Source organism: Colius striatus, unplaced genomic scaffold (assembly GCF_028858725.1).
Source record: "Colius striatus isolate bColStr4 unplaced genomic scaffold, bColStr4.1.hap1 scaffold_46, whole genome shotgun sequence".
Lineage (NCBI taxonomy): Eukaryota > Metazoa > Chordata > Aves > Coliiformes > Coliidae > Colius > Colius striatus.
Genome location: NW_026908527.1, coordinates 987699 through 1006706, shown reverse-complemented (window position 1 = coordinate 1006706; position 19008 = coordinate 987699). Strand labels below are relative to the sequence as shown.

General features: G+C 47.6%; 1 protein-coding gene across 1 annotated transcript; it reads right to left on the bottom strand.

Moving 5' to 3' along the window:
• Nucleotides 1-425: 425 nt before the first annotated feature.
• On the bottom strand, nucleotides 426-6229 carry LOC133629468 (DNA-(apurinic or apyrimidinic site) endonuclease-like). The gene is made up of 4 exons (XM_062020097.1): nucleotides 6191-6229; nucleotides 4224-4355; nucleotides 2473-2659; nucleotides 426-952 (listed from the first exon to the last, which is right to left on the bottom strand). Exons 1-4 carry the CDS (start codon nucleotides 6227-6229, stop codon nucleotides 426-428), a joined length of 885 nt encoding a protein of 294 aa, XP_061876081.1.
• Nucleotides 6230-19008: the final 12779 nt, after the last annotated feature.

Here is a 19008-nt window from a genome sequence, read left to right as displayed (position 1 = left end):
TTGACCCATTTTTGACCCATTTTTGACCCATTTATTGCATTATCCTCCAATTTTATCCCACTTTCAGCCATTTTTGACCCGTTTTTGACCCATTTCGACCCATTTCCCCCCATTTTTGACCCATTTTTGACCCCATTTATTCCATTTTCCCCCATTTTTTACCCATTTTGACCCATTTTTGACCCATTTATTCCATTATCCTCCAATTTTATCCCACTTTCAGCTATTTTTGACCCATTTCCCCCCATTTTCAGCCATTTTTGAGCCATTTCCCCCCATTTTTCCCCATTTCTGCCCCATTTCCACCCCATTTTGCCCCATTTCTTCCCCATTTCCATCCCATGTCCCCCCATTTCTGCCCCATTTCCCCCCATTTCCCTCCATTTTGACCCATTTTTGCCCCATTCCCGCCCCATTTTTGCCCCTCAGCCTGCCCCCTCCAGCGCCAGGTAGATCCCCACGGGACAGTGGTCGCTGCCCTGGGCCTGCTGCTCGATCCTGCTGTCGCACAGATCCTTCCTGCCGCTCTGGGACCACAGGCAGTAATCCAACCTCCAGCCCACGTTCCTCGCCCTGGCCCTGCTCAGGTAGGTCCAGAAGGTGAAGGCGTTGGGCAGCGAGGGGTTAAACACCCGGAAGCTGTCGAGGAAGCCGGCCCCCAGCAGCTCCCCGAACGCCTCCCTCTCCTCCCGTGTGAACCCGGGGCTCCTCTTGTTCCCCGACGGGTTCCTCAGGTCCAAGGGCTGGTGGGCGACGTTGAGGTCGCCGCAGATGGCGACTGGTTTGGACTGGTCCAGCTGGGACACGAAGGAGCGGAAGCGCTCGTCCCAGGCCTGCCGGAAGCTCAGTTGGCCCAGGCCTCGCCCGGAGTTGGGCACGTAGACGCAGACGACGCGCAGGGCAGGGAACTCGGCCATCAGCACGTGGCCCTCGGCGTCCAGCTCGGGGTCACCTGGCAAGGGGACACACAGACGGGGATAAAAAGGGACTTTAGGGGCCCAAAAAGGGGCTCTAGAGGCCCAAAAAGTCACTTTAGTCCTCAAAAATCAACTTTGATGGCCTAAAAAGGCACTTTAGTGGCTCAAAAAGTCACTTTAGTAGCCAAAAAGGTCCTTTAGTGGCGAAAAAAGTCACTTTAGGGGCCCAAAAAGGGGCTTTAGAGGTCAAAAAGGGGCTTTAGCAGCTCAAAAAGAGGGTTTAGAGGTCTAAAAAGTCACTTTCGTAGCCAAAAGGGACTTTAATGGCCTAAAAAGACATTTAGAGGCCTAAAAAGGGGCTTGAGAGGCCCAAAAAGTCACTTTAGAGGTCAAAAAGGGGCTTGAGAGGCCCAAAAAGTCACTTTAGTGGCTAAAAGTCCCTTTAGAGGCCCAAAAAGTCACTTTAGAGGCCTAAAAAGTCACTTTAGAGGTCAAAAAGGGGCTTTAGAGGCCTAAAAAGTCACTTTAGAGGTCAAAAATTCACTTGAGCGGCACAAAAATGGACTTTAGAGGCCTAAAAAGTCATTTTAGTAGCCAAAAAGTCATTTTAGAGGCCCAAAAAGTCACTTTAGTGGTCCAAAAAGCCACTTTAGTGGCCAAAAAGGGGCTCTAGAGGCCTAAAAAGTCCCTTTTGTAGCCAAAAAGTCACTGTAGTGTCCCAAAAGTCACTTTAGTAGCCAAAAAGGGGCTCTAGAGGCCTAAAAAGTCCCTTTTGTAGCCAAAAAGTCACTGTAGTGTCCCAAAAGTCACTTTAGAGGCCTAAAAAGACACTTTAGTAGCTAAAAAGAGGGTTTAGAGGTCTAAAGAGTCACTTTAATGGCTCAAAAAGTCATTTTATTGCCCAAAAAGGGGCTTTAGAGGCCTAAAAAGTCACTTTAGAGGTCAAAAAGGGGCTTTAGAGGCTCAAAAATGGACTTTAGAGGCCTAAAAAGTCACTTTACTGGCCAAAAAGTCAATTTAGAGGCCCAAAAAGTCACTTTTTGGCCCAAAAAGTCATTTTACTGGCCTAAAGAGTCACTTTAGAGGCCTAAAAAGAGGCTTTAGAGGCCTAAAACGTCACTTTCGTGGCTTTAATGGCTCCTGAGGGCCCCAAATGGCCACTTAAGGCCTCAAAATGGCCACTTAAGGCCTAAAACTGGCTCCTAAAGGGCCCCAAATGGCCACTTAAGGCCCCAAATGGCACTTAAGGCCTCAAAATGGCCCCTGAGAGCTTCTGGTGGCCATTAAGAGCCCCAAATGGCCACTTAAGGCCTCAAAATGGCTCCTGAGAGCCCTAAATGGCCACTTAAGGCCAGAAATTGGCCACTGAAGGCCCCAAATGGCCACTTAAGGCCTCAAAATGGCCACTTAAGGCCCCAAATGGCCACTTAAGGCCTCAAAATGGCTCCTGAGACCCCCAAATGGCCACTGAAGTCCTCAAAATGTCTCCCGCGAGCCTGTGGCGGCCACCCAGGGCCTGGAAACGGCCAGCAGCGCCCCAGCTTTGGCTACTCACCCATGCCATAGGTGACAGCCAGGGGTTTGGTCCTGCTGAGCAGCCCCACGCCGCTGTAGCTGGGCCGGTCACTGGGGCTGTGCTGGTGAGGGAAGGCCCCGAGGCTCCGCAGCTCCTCTGGCACCGACTCGGCCCCACATTTGGTCTCCTGGAGGCAAAGGACTTCGGGGGCATCGGCCTGGACCCACTGGGGGTGGGGGAAAGGGAGGTTTTGGGGCGGTTTGAGGCGGTTTCGGGGCCGCTTTGATCCCGTTTCAGGCGCCATGTTGAGTCTCTTGGCGGGTGCCATTTCATGGGGGGGTTTTGAGGCATTTTTGGGTCGTTCTGAGGCACTTTTGGGTCATTTTCTGAGTCATTTCTTTGGATCTGTGTTTAAGAGGGTTTTTTGGGTCATTTTGGGTCTTTTTGAGTGATTTTGAGTCACTTTATGTGGTTTTTTAGGGCCTTTTTCATCCATTTCTGGCTTCATTTTGTGTCTCTTTGTGGGGAGTTTCTGAGGCATTTTTGGGTCGTTCAGAGGCACTTTTGGGTCAGTTTTTGAGTCATTTCTTTGGACCTGTGTTTAAGAGTTTTTTTGGGTCATTTTGGGTCATTTTGAGTGATTTTGAGTCACTTTATGTGGTTTTTAAAGCCCTTTTTGCATCCATTTCTGGCACCGTTTTGTGTTGGGTTTTTGAGGCATTTTTGGGTCATTCTGAGGCACTTTTGGGTCATTTTTTGAGTAATTTCTTTGAATCTGTGTTTAAGAGATGTTTTTGGGTCATTTTGGGTCATTTTGAGTGATTTTGAGTCACTTTTAAGTGTTTTTTAAAGCCGTTTTTGCATCCATTTCTGGCACCATTTTGTGTCTCTTTGTGGGTCATTCTGAGGCATTTTTGGGTCATTCTGAGGCACTTTTGGGTCATTTTTTGAGTAATTTCTTTGAATCTGTGTTTAAGAGGATTTTCTGGGTCATTTTGAGTCATTTTGAGTGATTTTTGAGTCACCCATTTTAGCCTCATTTTGCCCAATTTTACCTCATTTCAGGCCGATTTTGGGCCTATTTTGAGCCTTTTTCACCCCATTTTTGGGTCAAAATCCCTCATTTTTGGCCCATTTTCATTCCCTTCCTTTGAACCAACTTCTCAACCACTTCAAGACCCATTTTCAGCTCCATTTTGGGATCATTTTGACCCATTTTGACCGATTTTGGCCTCATTTTGCCCAATTTTACCTCATTTCAGGCCCATTTCAGCTGCCATTTTGAGCCTTTTTCACCCCATTTTTGGGTCAAAATCCCTCATTTTTGGCCCATTTTCATTCCCTTCCTTTGAACCAACTTCTCAACCACTTCAAGACCCATTTTCAGCTCCATTTTGGGCTCATTTTGACCCATTTTGGCCTCATTTTGGCTCCATTTTGCCCAATTTTACCTCATTTCCGGTCCATTTTGAGCCTTTTTCACCCCATTTTTGGGTCAAAATCCCTCATTTTTGGCCCATTTTCATTCCCTTCCTTTGAACCAACTTCTCAACCACTTCAAGACCCATTTTTAGCTTCATTTTGGGCTCATTTTTACCCATTTTGGGCTCATTTTGGCCCATTTTGGCCTCATTTTGGCTCCATTTTGCCCTATTTTCCCTCATTTCAGCCGCCATTTTGAACCTTTTTCACCCCATTTTTGGGTCAAAATCCCCCCTTTTTGAGTCCTTTCCAGCCCCATTTCTCTGGGGCGCCCCAGTCTGGTCCAGTTTCAGCCCAGTTTAACCCACCTCCAGGCCTCCTTTCTTCACCCAGGCCCTGAGACCGTCCACGTTCCACGACGTCACCTTGAAGTTGAACCTTCGCCCGTCTTCCGTCGTGTCCCGGGGCGGGGGGGGGGACGTACAGGTCACTGGGAGAAACTGGGAGGCCACTGGAACTTACTGGGAGGGACTGGGAAGGGGGTTGGGGTGGTTTGGGGTGGTTTTGGGGTGGTTTAAGGGGGATTTGGAGTGTTTTTGGGGCACTTGACAGTACTGGTTTGTACTGGGAGGGCACTGGGAGTTACTGGGAGGGACTGGGAAGGGGGATTGGGGTGGGTTTGGGGTGGTTTGGGGGGGGTTTGGGGTGGTTTAAGGGGGATTTGGGGTGGTTTTGGGGCACTTGATGGTATGGTTTGTACTGGGAGGGCACTGGGAGTTACTGGGAGGGACTGGGAAGAGGGTTGGGGTGGTTTGGGGGGGGTTGGGGTCACTGGGAGTTACTGGGAGCTACTGGGAGTCACTGGGAGGGGGATTGGAATCACTGAGAGTCACTGGGAGTCACTGGGAGGGGGTTTGTGGGTCACTGGGAGTTACTGGGAGCAACTGGGAGGGACTGGGAGTGGGTTTGTGGGTCACTGGGAGCTACTGGGAGGGACTGGGAGGGGGTTGGCGTCACTGGAAGCCACTGGAAGCTACTGGGAGGGACTGGGAGAGGGTTTGGGGGTCACTGGGAGTCACTGGGAGGAGGTTTGGGGTCACTGGGAGTCACTGGGAGCTACTGGGAATCACTGAGAGGGGGTTTGGGGTCACTGGGAGTTACTGGGAGCTACTGGGAGAGGGGTTTTGGGTCACTGGGTGTTACTGGGAGCTACTGGGAGTCACTGGGAGTTACTGGGAGGGGGTTTTGGGTTGACTGGGGGCTCCTTGGAGCTACTGGGAAGGGCTTTGGGGTTACTGGAAGCTACAGAGAGGGGGTTCTGGGTTACTGGGAGAGACTTGGAGCTACTGGAAGGGACTGGGAGGTGGTTTGGGGGTAACTGGGAGTTACTGGGAGCCCCACCAGGCCCGTACTGGTCTGTACTGGTTTATACTGGCGCCTCTCACCCTCTATAAGTCTATAACTTAACCGACAACATGTATTTTTTCAATGGGAGATGAGGTGAAAAAGAGTGTGGTATTGAAGATAGCTCCCACAGGAAAGCAGCTGCAAATGTGACACAGTGCTGGCAGATACACTGCATGGGGACCTCTTTATCACTGTAGTTGAGGTCTGCATTCCTGCTTTCTTGTAGCTCCCATACTCAATGGTATAAGTTCAGGGAGTGCCGCGAATTTTTCGGCTCTTGGCCTGAAAAACCCAGGGTCGAAGCCTGAAAAATGAACCAGACTTGAAGTCTGAAACCCAGGTTCGAAGCCTGAACAACCAGCTCCAAGCCTACTTCATGTGGCGATCAACCCAGGGTCCGATTCTCAGCTGGGTGGGAAGAAATCAGTCCTACTCAATGTGAGTGATAGCAGAAATCTTCTTCTTCATTGAGAGCAGGCTCTAACTTATATACACAGCAGCTTCAAAGCTAGCTCAGCAACAGCAGCTAATAGATTACATTCTTATGCTCATCCTACTTGCGGTTTCTGCGATAAGCAAGCTCCCTCACATTTTCCCATCTTGTTTTTCCCTCGTAGTTGTTTTCCACCTTGGGCTGTTACCTCGTTAGCTGAAAACAGCCCGACCTTGAAGGAAGAGAAAGCGGCCTGCTGTCTACATGACAGCAACTGCTTTAACCATGGCTCTGACTCTGGTCTTGATTGTGCATTAAATTCATATAACTAGAGCTCAGGCTGCCTTGCCCCAACAGACCTAACATTATACCCTGAGATCCATGTCCATTCTCCCTCATTTTCTGCACAGGAAAGAGCTGCAAAGGTTGCACAGTCCTGACTGATAGGCTACACAGGGACCTACGTACCACTGTAGGTGGGGTAGGCGTACTTACTTTACTTCCCAGACGCCGTGATATAACTTCTACCACCATACTGTATTTCAAACGGGAGCTGAGCAGGCAGAGAGCGCGGGATTGCAGAGAGCTCCCACAAGAAAGCAGCTGCAAAGGTTGCATGGTGCTGACTAATAGGTTTCATGGGGAACAACGTACCACTGTAGGTGTGGTCTGCGTTGCTGCTTTTTTGTTGCTCCACAACGCAGAGGTGTAAATTCTACTGGCAACTTTTATTTATACACTGGGAGCTGAGCAGGTCAAGTGACCACGATTGGAGATAGCTCCCACAGGAAGGCAGCTGAAAAGGTGGCACAGTGTTGGTTGTTAGGCTACATGGGGATCTATGTACTACTGTCGGTGGGGTCTGCGTACCTGTTTCTTGTAGCTCCCAGAGGCAGAGGCGTAACATCTACCGGCAGCCTGTATTTTCAAAGGGAGAAAACGAGGCCAGAGCGTGGGATTGGAGATAACTCCCACAGGAAAGCAGCTTCAAAGGTGGCACAGTGCAAGCTGATAGACCACAATGGGACCTACATACCACTGTAGGTGGAGTCTTCCTTCCTGCTTTCTTGTAGCTCCAAGACTCAGTATTCTAACTTCTACCGACAGCATGTATTTTTTCAATGGGAGCTGAGCAGTCCTAGTGTTCGGCATTGGAGATAACTCCCACAGGGAAGCAGCTGCAAATGTGACACCGTGCTGGCTGATAGACTGCATGGGGACCTACTTACTACTGTAGCTGGGGTCTGCCTTCCTGCTTTCTTGTAGTGCCCATACGAAGTGGTGTAACTTTTACAGGCAGTCTGTATTTTTTCAATGGGAGCTGAGCAGGCCAAGTGCCTGGGACTGAAGATAGCTCCCACAGGAAAGCAGGTGCAAATCTGACACAGCGCTGGCTGATAGATTACAAAGGGACCTACGTACCACTGTAGCTGGGGTCTGCCTTCCTGCTTTCTTGTAGTGCACAGACGCAGTGGCGTAATTTCTACTGGCAGCATGTATTTTTTCAATGGGAGCTGAGCAGTCCAAGTGAGTGGGATTGGAGATAGCTCCCACAGGAAAGCAGTTGCAAAGGTGGCACAGTGCTGACTGATAGAGTACAGGGGTGTTGAGGGATCTGCAGCTTATCTACACAGGAATGCAGATTAGCAGGCACTTCTTTATTATGCAGATATTAGTCCCTTTGTTTTAGTTTCAACTAAGGTAACAGCCAAGGTAACCTAACAAATACATTTACCAGGGTCTTGTAGTTAAGGTAACAGCTAAGGTAACTGTTGGGACCTGGGCTATAATGAATGTTATGGAGTCAGTTAGAAATAGAGAACGTTTGTAGTTTGTCTTTGAATTGCCTTCTACAGCAAAAAAGGCCAGAAAGGAATGTCTATGTGATAGCAAGCTTGAGCAAGGGGAAAACCGAAACAGCAGATTGTAACAGAAACAAGGTCAAAGCAAGAAGATAGGACAGGACATTAAACTAAGCATTGGTAGAAGACTGAATATAGCATTCAATTTAGCATTGTATGATTGCTTGTACTTGACTAATAAATTGTAACATATGTAACTAACAATAATATAAAGGTAACTAAATGTAAGGTAAGCATAACCATAGTGTGAGAGAAAACTAACTGAAGGCCGAACAGATGGGATGATATTTTAGACACAATAAGGCTGATGTTTTATGCACAATAAGGATGGTGTTTAAACACAGTGAGGTTGGTGTTTAAGTTGTTACAAAAATGAAACTTTGAGGCCTTATGCATAGCACGTGATGCTTAGTATTAACTATTTGCCATGAATTGTGGCACGTACACAGCATTTGGAAAAGGTATAGAAGTGATGATGATGTGACAATAAATTGGAGCTGATGCACATCAGATTGGTGTCTGGTCACTCCCGTTTCACGCAACAAAGAAGAACCCCTGCACAAAGAAAAAGAAACCCTGCAGAACAGGCTGCCCAGAGGGCTTGTGGAGTCTCCTTCCTTGGAGGATTTCAGCACAAGCCTGGACACGTTCTTGTGCGACCTGATCTAGGTGAACTGAATTCTGGGGGAGGGGGTTGCTCTAGATGATCTCTAATGGTCCCTTCCAACCCCTACCACTCTAGGATTCTATGATGTCACACAGTCTGGATGCAGTACCCAGATGTGCTGTGATGTCACAGAGCACTGTTGAGGCATCCAGAGGTGATGTGATGTTATAGAGAACTGTTGCCATGCCCTCGTCTGCTATGATGTCACAGAGTCTCATTTCAGTGCCCAGATCCTATGTGAAATCTCAGAGCACTGTGTGTCCAGTGTCCAGACATCCTGTGATGTCACAGAGCACTATTGCAGTGCCCAGATGTGCTGTCAAATCACACAGCCCTGCTGCAAAGCCCAGATGTGCTGTTGCGTTACATAGTCCTATTGCAGTGCACACGTCTTATGATGGCACAGAGTACTGTTGCCTTTCCCAGATGTGCTGTGATGTCACAGAGCACTGTTGCACTGCCTAGTACTAGGACGTCGCAGAACCCCACGGCAGTGTCTGGATGTGATGTGGTGTCAAACACTCTTGTTGCAGTGCCCAGATTTTCTGTGATGTCCTACAGCCCCGTTCCAGTGCCTAGATATGCTATGATGTCACGGAGCAGTGTAGCACTGCCAGATGTGCTGTGATGCGACGCACACCGCACATCCTCTGCAATGCCCACATGTACTGCTGTGCCACACAGTCCTGTTGTAGTGCCTAGATGTTCTCTGATTTCACACACCCCCTTGTCATGCCCAGATGTGCTGTGATGTCACACGGCCCTGTTGCAGGGCCCAGATGTGCTATGATGTCACGGAGCAGTGTAGCACTGCCCAGATGTGCTGTGATGTCACAGAGTACCACTGCAGTTCCCACTTGTGCTGTGATCTCACAGGCACTGTAGCAATGTCCCCTTGTGATAGGATGTTTCAGAGCACTGTTGCAGTGCCCACGTCTGCTGTGATGACAGAGTCTCGTTTCAGTGCCCAGATACTATGTGAAGTCTCAGAGCAGTGTGTGTCCAGTGCCCAGACGTCCTGTGATGTCACAGAGCACTATTGGAGTGCCCAGATGTGCTGTAAGGTCACACAGTCCTGCTGCAAAGCCCAGATGTGCTGTTGTGTTACACAGTCCTGTTGCACTGTGCACATGTTCTGTGATGTCACAGAGCACTGCTGCCTTTCCCAGATGTGCTGTGATGTCACAGAGCACCGTGCCAGTGCCTAGTGATGCTGTTATATATCACAGCAGTGATTGAGTGCTCAGATGTCTTGTAATGTCACAGAGCACTGTAGCAGTGTGCAGTTGAGATAAGATGTTATAGAGCACTGTTGCAGTGCCCAGATGTGCTGTGATGTCAGAGAGTCCCGTTTCAGTGCCCAGATATGATGTGAAGCCTTAGAGCACTGCTACAGTGCCCAGACGTCCTGTGATGTCACACAGCACTGTTGCTGTGCCCAAAGGTGATGTGATGTCACAGAATACTGCCGCAGTGTCCGGATGTGATGTGATGTCACAGAGCCCCATTCCAGTGCCTAGATAAGCAATGATGTCACAGAGCAGTGTAGTGGTGCCCAGATGTGCTGTGATGCAATACACACAGCACATCCTCTGCAATGCCCACATCTCCTGCAATGTCACACAGCTGTGTTGCAGTACCTAGTTGTGCTGTGATGTCACAGAGCACTGTTGCAGTGACAACGTCTGCTGTGATGCCACAGAAACCCGTTTCAGAGCCCAGATATGATGTGAAGTCTTAGAGCACTGCTACAGTGCCCAAAAGTGCTGTCATGTCACACAGCCCCGCTGCAAAGCCCAGACGGGCTGTTGTATTACACACTCCTGTTGCAGTGCGCACCTGTGCTGTGATGTCACAGAGCACTGTTACAGTGCCCACACGTCCTGTGATGTCACAGAGCACTGTTGCAGTGTTCAGTTGTGCTGTGATGTCAAACGTCCGCGGAAGAGGAAGACGGAGCACTGGAACAGGCTGCCCACAGGGTTTTTGGAGTCTCCTTCCTTGGAGGACTTCAGCATAAGCCTGGACACGTTCCTGTGCGACCTGATCTACGTGAACTTGATTCTGGAGGTCTAGATGATCTCTAATGGTCCGTTCCAACCCCTACCATTCTAGGATTCTATGATGTCACACAGCCTGGATGCAGTACCCACATGTGCTGTGATGTCATGGAGCACTGTTGCAGCGTCCAGAGGTGATGTGATGTCACAGAGCACTGTAGCAGTGCCCAGATGAGCTGTGATGTCACACAGCCTCTCTGCAATTCCCACATGTGCTGCAATGACAGAGCCCCGTTGCAGTACCAACATGTGCTGCAATATCACACAGCCCTGTTGCAGTTCCCAGATGTGATGTCGCAGAGAACTCTTGCAGTGCCCAGATGTGCTGGATGTAATAGACTCCCACTGCAGTTCCCAGATTTGCTGTGATGTCACAGAGCACTCTTGCAGTGCCCAGATGTGCTGTAAGGTCACAGAGCACTGTAACAATGTCCATTTGTGCTGTGATGTCACAGAACACTCTTGCAGTGCCCTGGAGTGCTGTGATGTCACAGAGCCCTGTTACAGGGCCCACACATCCTGTGATGTCACAGAGCACTGTTGCAGTGTTCAGATGTGCTGTGATGTCAAACGTCCGCGGAAGAGGAAGGTGAAGCACTGGAACAGGCTCTCCAGAGGACCTTAATCTGAATGAACAAATTGGGTAATGTCACTCACAGTAGAAAAACAAAAGGTTCAAAACCATTGCTCCCCATGCACTGCAGCAAAAATGTGTCTTAAACATTTGACCCTTAAGGGGGAAGATCTGTTCCAATATATACACCCTCTCTCACTTACCCGCTCCCCAACATGAACCTGAACAGGGACCCAGCAACCTGACAAGGATACATCCTGGAGGACTGGTTCTAGGGAGGGCTCCCAGCCCTGTTCAGATAATAGTAATGTGGAAAAATGAGGACTCTGACACGGAATCTTCCTCATTGGTGTCCATGAGCACTCAATGCTGTACTCATTTAATAACCACCTTAAAGATCCCCTTAAATTCTAAAGTCAAACAGCATATAATTGCCCCATTAAGGCAAGGGGTTGGGCAGGGTGAGCCAGTACACATGAAAGTGCCTTTCTCACCTTCTGATTTAATTCTCTGAGAAAAAATCAACTGATCAATACTATAAGGAGCATCCAGATAAAGTTGGAAAGATAAAAAAAAAACAAAAGAGGAAAAAAACCCCACCAAAAAAAAGGAAAAAAAAACCCAACAGAGAACAGAACCCAATATAAACATGGGAGTAATGCATTCAGTTTTAAATACATGTAGAGGCACAAAAGGAACTAAAACTGCAAATATTGTGGCAACCACAGGGAAAGAGGAAAATGGTCCATTTTTGCAACCCTTAAATTTGCAATTTGGCAATAAAGTGATAACATATGAATTTTTGTATGTTCCAGAATGTCCCATACCCCTGATGGGGAGGGACTTGTTGCCTAAATTAAATGCACAAATTGTCTTTGAAAAGGGAGACTTGTTACTAAAAATATTTGCATCAAAGACAGGACAAATATTGATGATAAAAGAAAAACTAAAGGTGCTAGAATTACCTCCAGAAGTGGAGAATGCAGCGATCCCAATGGTGTGGGAAACTGAGATTCCAGGAAAATCACAATTGACACAACCAGTAAAAATTGAAATTAAAAAAAAAGTAAAATCAGTCAGGGTGAGACAATACCCAATAAAACCTGAGGCAAAACAAGGATTAAAAGTACCAATTGAGAAATTTCTGAAATATCAAATTCTAGAAGAATGTCAGTCAGAGGATAACACACCTATTTTACCAGTACGGAAATTGAATGGAGAGTATAGGTTAGTTCAGGACTTAAGGCCCATAAATCAGATTGTGAAAGATACACATCCAGTTGTAGCAAATCTATATACCTTACTCACAGCTCTGAGAGAAAATGATCAGTGGTTTACAGTGCTTGATTTAAAAGATACTTTCTTTTGTATCCCTTTGGAAAAGGAAAGTCGTAAACTATTTGCTTTTGAGTGGGAAAGCCCCCAAACAGGATGCAAGGTGCAGTCAACATGGACACGGCTACCCCAAGGATTCAAGAACAGCCCGACTATCTTTGGAAGACAACTGGCAAAAGAACTGGAACTCTGGACTAATGAAACGACAGTGAAACTGAGACCAGAGCATCTGCTTCTCCAATATGTGGATGACACCCTAATTGCCACAAGTGAAAGGTCAGCCTGGATACAGGTAACCATTGAACTTTTAAACTTTTGGGGATTAAACGGGTACAAGGTATCAAAAGAAAAAGCTCAAATAGCAGCCAAACAGTGATCTATTTGGGCCTTGAAATTTCAAAAGGAGAACGGAGGCTGGGCACAAATGGAAAGGAAGTGATTTGTGCTATTCTGGAGCCACACACTGTGCATGAGTTACGGGCATTTTTGGGAATGACAGGATGGTGCAGGCTCTGGATCATGGATTATGGTCTTATAGTCAAACCATTATATGAAGCCCAAAAATCTACCCTTTTACATGGGGCAAAGAACAGCAGGAAGCTTTCCGGAAGCTTAAAATAGCTCTGATGACAGCGCCAGCCTTAGACTTGCCAGATTGAGCCAAAGACTTTCAGTTATTTGTTCACGAAAACCAGCATTTGTCTCTAGGAGTTCTGACACAGAAACTAGGAAGCTGGAAGAGACTGGTGGGATATTTTTCCAAACAACTGGACTTGGCGAGCAAGGGATGACCTTCTTGCCTGCAAGCAGTAGCTGCCACTGTCACACTGATCCAAGAAGCAAGAAAGATGACCTTGGGAAGGACTGTTACAGTCTATGTCCCACATATGGTAACCACAGTCTCAGAGCAAAAGGGGGGACACTGGTTATCCCCGAGCCAAATGATGAAATACCAGGTAATTCTCACTGAGCAGGATGATGTGGTGTTGAAAACAACTCACCTTCTAAATCCTGCAGTGTTTCTGAGCACTTCACAGGAAGAGCAACAACTGGAACATGACTGCATTGCAACCATTGAACATACATATTCCAGCAGAGAGGACCTGAAGGATGATCCTCTTGAAAACCCGGAATGGGAACTGTTCACAGGTGGCAGCAGCTTCGTCATGAATGGAACTCGCCATGCAGGATTTGTGGTAACAACCGAAAACATGATAATAGAAGCAAATGCATTGTCAAGCACAACTTCTGCACAGAAGGCAGAACTGATTGCATTGAGAAGTGCTTTGGAATTCAGTAAAGGAAAACGAGTTAGTATTTGGACTGATTCAAAATATGCTTTTGGAGTAGTCAGGTCCATGGCACCCTGTGGAAAGAAAGAGGACGACTGTCTTCCCAGGGAACAAACAATAAGCATCAAAAGGAAATCTTGCAACTGTTAGTGGCAGTGCAGGAACCAGTTCAAGCAGCAATCATGCACTGTAAAGTACATCAGACAGGGAACTCAAGGAGAGTAAAATAGCACAACACACAGTCTCACAAATGGCAATCATCCCCACCAGAACAGTAGCGCTTCCTAAGGAGCCACCAAAATATTCCGGGGAGGATGAGAAATTGTCTGAGTTACTAAATGCAGAGAAAAATTCAGAAGGGTGGTGGACGACAAGTACAGGTCAGGTAGTATTGCCTCCCTTAGGTCAGGTAGTATTGCCTCCCTTAGTCATGAGAGAGGTTTTGCAAACAAAGCACAGGGAGTGTCATTGGGGTGCAGAAGCTATGACTCAGCTTCTGAAAAGTGTGATATCAATACAAATGTTGGAAATGGCCAAATGAGTAATTGTGAAATGTGAAATTTGTTTAAAGAACAATCCAATAGTAAAAAAAAGGGCACAGATGGGCAAAATAAAAACTGGAGTGGAACCAGGAGATTATTGGCAAATTGATTTTACAGAATTACCTAAATGCAATGGATATAAATATGTGTTGGTTGGGGTTGACACCTTTTCAGGATGGCCAGAAGTCTTTCCCTGACGCACCAATCAGGCTACGGAAACAGTTAAATGGCTCCTGCAAGAAATTATTCCAAGGTTTGGAGTTCCATTTGGAATATCTTCAGACAGAGGACCACATCTCATGGCCAATGTGGTACAAGAGGTAAGCAAAGTCCTAGGAATTTCCTGGGATTTACATGCCCCTTGGAGACAGCAATTGAGTGGAAAAGTGGAAAGAATGAATCAGACCCTAAAAAGAGAGATTAGAAAAATCTGTCAGGACGCTAAATTGAAATGGCTTCAGGCACTTCCACTTGCATTGCTACAAAAATAAGAGTGAAAGCTCGAAGTGGAATGTCAGTAAGTATGTATGGAAAAGCCTATGAGGTTCCTGAACCAAATCCAAACATGCATGTGATGGGAAAACAAGATGTGTATAAGTATTTACTTCCTCTTGGAAAAAACCCTGAACAGACTCCGAAGTGCAGTATATGAACTTGATTGTGGGGGAGAGGGTTGGTCTAGATGATCTCTAATGGTCCGTTCCAACCCCTACCATTCTAGGATTCTATGATGTCACACAGCCTGGATGCAGTACCAAGATGTACTGTGATGTCACAGAGCACTGTTGCAGCGTCCAGAGTTGATGTGATGTTATAGAGAACTGTTGCAGTGCCCACGTCTGCTGTGATGTCACAGAGCATTGTAGCAGTACCCAGATGAGTTGTGATGTCACGCAGCCTCTCTGCAATTCCCAAATGTGCTGCAATGTCACTGACTCCTGTTGCAGTACCCACATGTGCTGTGATGTCACAGAGCCCTGTTGCAGTGCCCAGATGTGCTGTATGTAAGAGAGTCTCACTGCAGTTCCCAGATGTGCTGTGATGTCACACAGCCAGGTTTACAGACCTGTTGCACTTCCCAGATGTGATGTCACAGAGAACTGTTTCAGCACTCAGAAGTGCTGTGGTGTCACAGAGTCTCTCTGCAATGCCCAAGTGATCTTGGATGTCACACGTCAGTGCCCAGGTGTCCTGTCATTTCAGAGGAAACTGTTGAAGTGCCCACATGTGCTGTGATGTCACACAGCACTGTTGCAGTGCCCACATGTGCTGTGATGTCACAGACCTGTTGCAGTGTCCAGACATCCTGTGATGTCACACAGCACTGTTGCAGTGCCCAAATACGCTGTTATATATCAGAGCAGTGATTGAGTTCCCAGATGTCTTGTTATGTCACAGAGCACTGTTGCAGTGCCCAGTGGTGATGTGACATCACAGAACCCATACGTGATGTCACAGAGAACTGTTGCAGCACTCAGAAGTGCAGTGGTGTCACAGAGTCTCTCTGCAATGCCCAAATGATCTTGCATATCACACATGTCAGTGCCCAGATGTCCTATGATTTCACAGGAAACTGGTGCAGTGCCCACATGTGCAGTGATGTCATATAGCCCTGTTGCAGTGCCCAGATGTGCTGTTATAGATCAGAGCAGTGATTGAGTACCCACATCTGCTGTGATGTCACAGAGCACTGTGACAGTGTCCAGTGGTGATGTGACATCACAGAACCCCACGACAGTGTCTGGATGTGATGTGATGTCAAACACTTGTTGCAGTGTCCAGATGTTCTGTGATGTCACACAGCCCCGTTCCAGTGCCTAGATATGCTATGATGTCACAGAGCAGTGTAGCACTGCCCAGATGTGCTGCAATGTCACACAGCCCTGTTGCAGTTCCCAGATGTGCTGTGATATCACAGAGCACTGTAGCAATGTCCTCTTGTGATATGTTTCAGAGCACTGCTGCAGTACCCACGTCTGCTGTGATGCCAGAGTGTCTTTTCAGTGCCCAGATACTATGTGAAGTCTCAGAGCACTATTGAAGTGCCCAGATGTGCTGTCATGTCACACATGTGCTGTGATGTCACAGAGCATTGTTGTAGAGCCCAGTGTTGCTGATATATGTAAGAGCAGTGATTGAGTACTCAGATGTAATGTCACAGTGCACTGTAACAGTGCACATCTGTGCTGTGATGTCACAGAGCACTCTTGTAGTACCCAGATGTGCTGCAGGTCACAGAGCACTGTAACAATGTCCATTTGTGCTGTGATGTCACAGAACACTCTTGCAGTGCCCTGGAGTGCTGTGATGTCACAGAGCACTGTTACAGGGCCCACACATCCTGTGATGTCACAGAGCACTGTTGCAGTGTTCAGATGTGCTGTGATGTCAAACGTCCGCGGAAGAGGAAGAACAGGAGCAGGCTGCCCAGAGGGCTTGTGGAGTCTCCTTTCTTGGAGGATTCAGCACAAGTCTGGACAAGTTCCTGTGCGACCTGACCTAAGTGAACTTGATTGTGGGGGAGGGGGTTGGTCTAGATGATCTCTAATGGTCCGTTCCAACCCCTACCATTCTAGGATTCTATGATGTCACACAGCCTGGATGCAGTTCCCACATGTGCTGTGATGTCACAGAGCACTGTTGCAGCGTCCAGATGTGATGTGATGTTATAGAGCACTGTTGCCGTGCCCATGTCTGCTGTGACGTCACACAGCACTGTAGCAGTGCCCAGATAAGCTGTGATGTCACACAGTCTCTCTGCAATTGCCACAAGTGTGGCAATGTCACTGAATCCTGTTGCAGTGTCCACGTGTGCTGTGATGTCGCCATGTCTATCAGCCAGCACTGTGTCACATTTGCAGCTGCTTTTGTGTGGGAGCTATCTTCAATCCCACTCACTTGGACTGCTCAGCTCCCATTGAAAAAATAGATGTTGTCGGTTAAGTTATACCACTGCGTATGGGAGCTACAAGAAAGCTGGTACGGAGACCGCAACTACAGTGGTAAGTATGTCCCTATGTAGTCTATTAACCAGCACTGTGCCACATTTGCATCTGCTTTCCTGTGGGAGCTATCTTCAATCCCACTCACTTGGACTGCTCAGCTCCCAGGGAAAAAAATATATGCTGTCAGTTAAGTTACAGCACTGTATATGGGAGCAACAAGAAAGCAGAAAGGCAGACCTCAGTTACAGTGGTAAGTAGATCTCGGTGTACCCTATCAGCTAGCACTGTGTCACAGTTACAGTTGCTTTCTTGTGGGAGCTATCTTCAATCCCACTCACTTGGACTGCTCAGCGCCCATTGAAAAAATACATGTTGTCGGTGGAAGTTATACCACTGCGTATGGGAGTTACAAGAAAGCAGGAAGGCAGACCCCAGCTACAGTAGTAAGTAGGTCCCCATGCAGTCTATCAGCCAGCACAGTGTGACATTTGCAGCTGCTTTCCTGTGGCAGCTACCTTAGATACCACACTTTTTCTCCTCAGCTCCCATTGAAAAAATACATGTTGTCGGTTAAGTTCTACCACTGCGTATGGGAGCTACAAGAAAGCAGGAAGGCAGACTCCACCTATAGTGGTAAGTAGGTCCCATTGCAGTCTATCATCTTGCACTGTGTCACATTTGCAGCTGCTTTCCTGTGGGACTTATCTCCAATCCCATGCACTTGGCCTGCTCAGCTCCCATTGAAAACACACAGGCTGCCAGTAGAAGTTACGCCACTGCGTGTGGACACTACAAGAAAGCAGGTACACAGACCCCAACTACAGTGGTAAGTAGGTCCCCATGTAGTCTATCAGCCAGCACTGTGTCACATTTCCAGCTGCTTTCCTGTGGCAGTTATCTCCAATCCCATGCACTTGGCCTGCTTAGCTCCCATTGGAAAAATACAGGCTGCCGGTACAAGTTACGCAACTGCGTCTGGGCACTACAAGAAAGCAGGTACACAGACCACAACTACAGTGGTAAGTAGGTGTGGTAGTTTGAGCCTGGCTGGATGCCAGGTGCCCACCACACCACTTGGTCCCCCACCTCCTCAGCAAGCCAGGGAAGGGGAGAAAATAAGATGGGAGTCTCGTGGGTTGAGATAAAAGCAGTTTAATAAAGAAGCAGCAAAGCCGCGCACGGGAAGCAAAGCAGAAGCAGATAAAGCTGTTCCTCTCCACTTCCCATCAGCAGCGATGTCCGGCCACCTCCCGAGAAGCAGGGCTGCGGTACGCGTAGCGGTTGCTTTGGGAAGGCCAGAAATGCATCTCGCCTCCCCTTCCTGCTCCTCTCCCCCAGTTTATAATACTGAGCTGACGTCATATGGTATGGAATATCTCCTTGGTCAGCCTGGGTCAGCTGTCCTGGCCATAGTCCCTCCCAAGATCATGCCCACCCACAGCTATTGGTGAAGGTGGGGGAAGGAGTGCTGGAGGGACAGCCCTGATGCTGTGCGAGCGGTAGTCATAATATTGATATCAACAGTAAGCACAGCACTGCAGGAGCTGCTGTGGAAAATCACTACCGTCCCAGACCCACTACAGACAGTCACAGGAATGCAGACATATTACAAACACTATTGTTTCTGTGTTCAAACGAAACACACAGTCAGTAATATCAATCATGAAAACATCTCCTTAATTGTAGCATTCTTTTTTCATAAAGTGTATGCTCAAAAGACCTTGTAAACTCTTACAAGGGCTCCAAGTTTTCTGCATGTCCAATATGTTCATGTGGCTGCACAGCTTCTGAAGTTGTGTTCTATGTTCTGCATTGTCAGTTCCCAGACCTGTAGGCAAAACCTCAGATTGAACGTCGTATTCGTTAACTGACATCTTCAAGTCTGGAAGCCTGGTAACCCGGACCTTGGATGACAAAACACATCAAGTTGAAACCACAACTCATCAGTAGTCTCTCTCTAACTCTAAGCTACTCTAAGTGAAACTTTAAACATGTACCCATTTATTGATACCTGTAAGTAATTGGTTTTCTCCCAA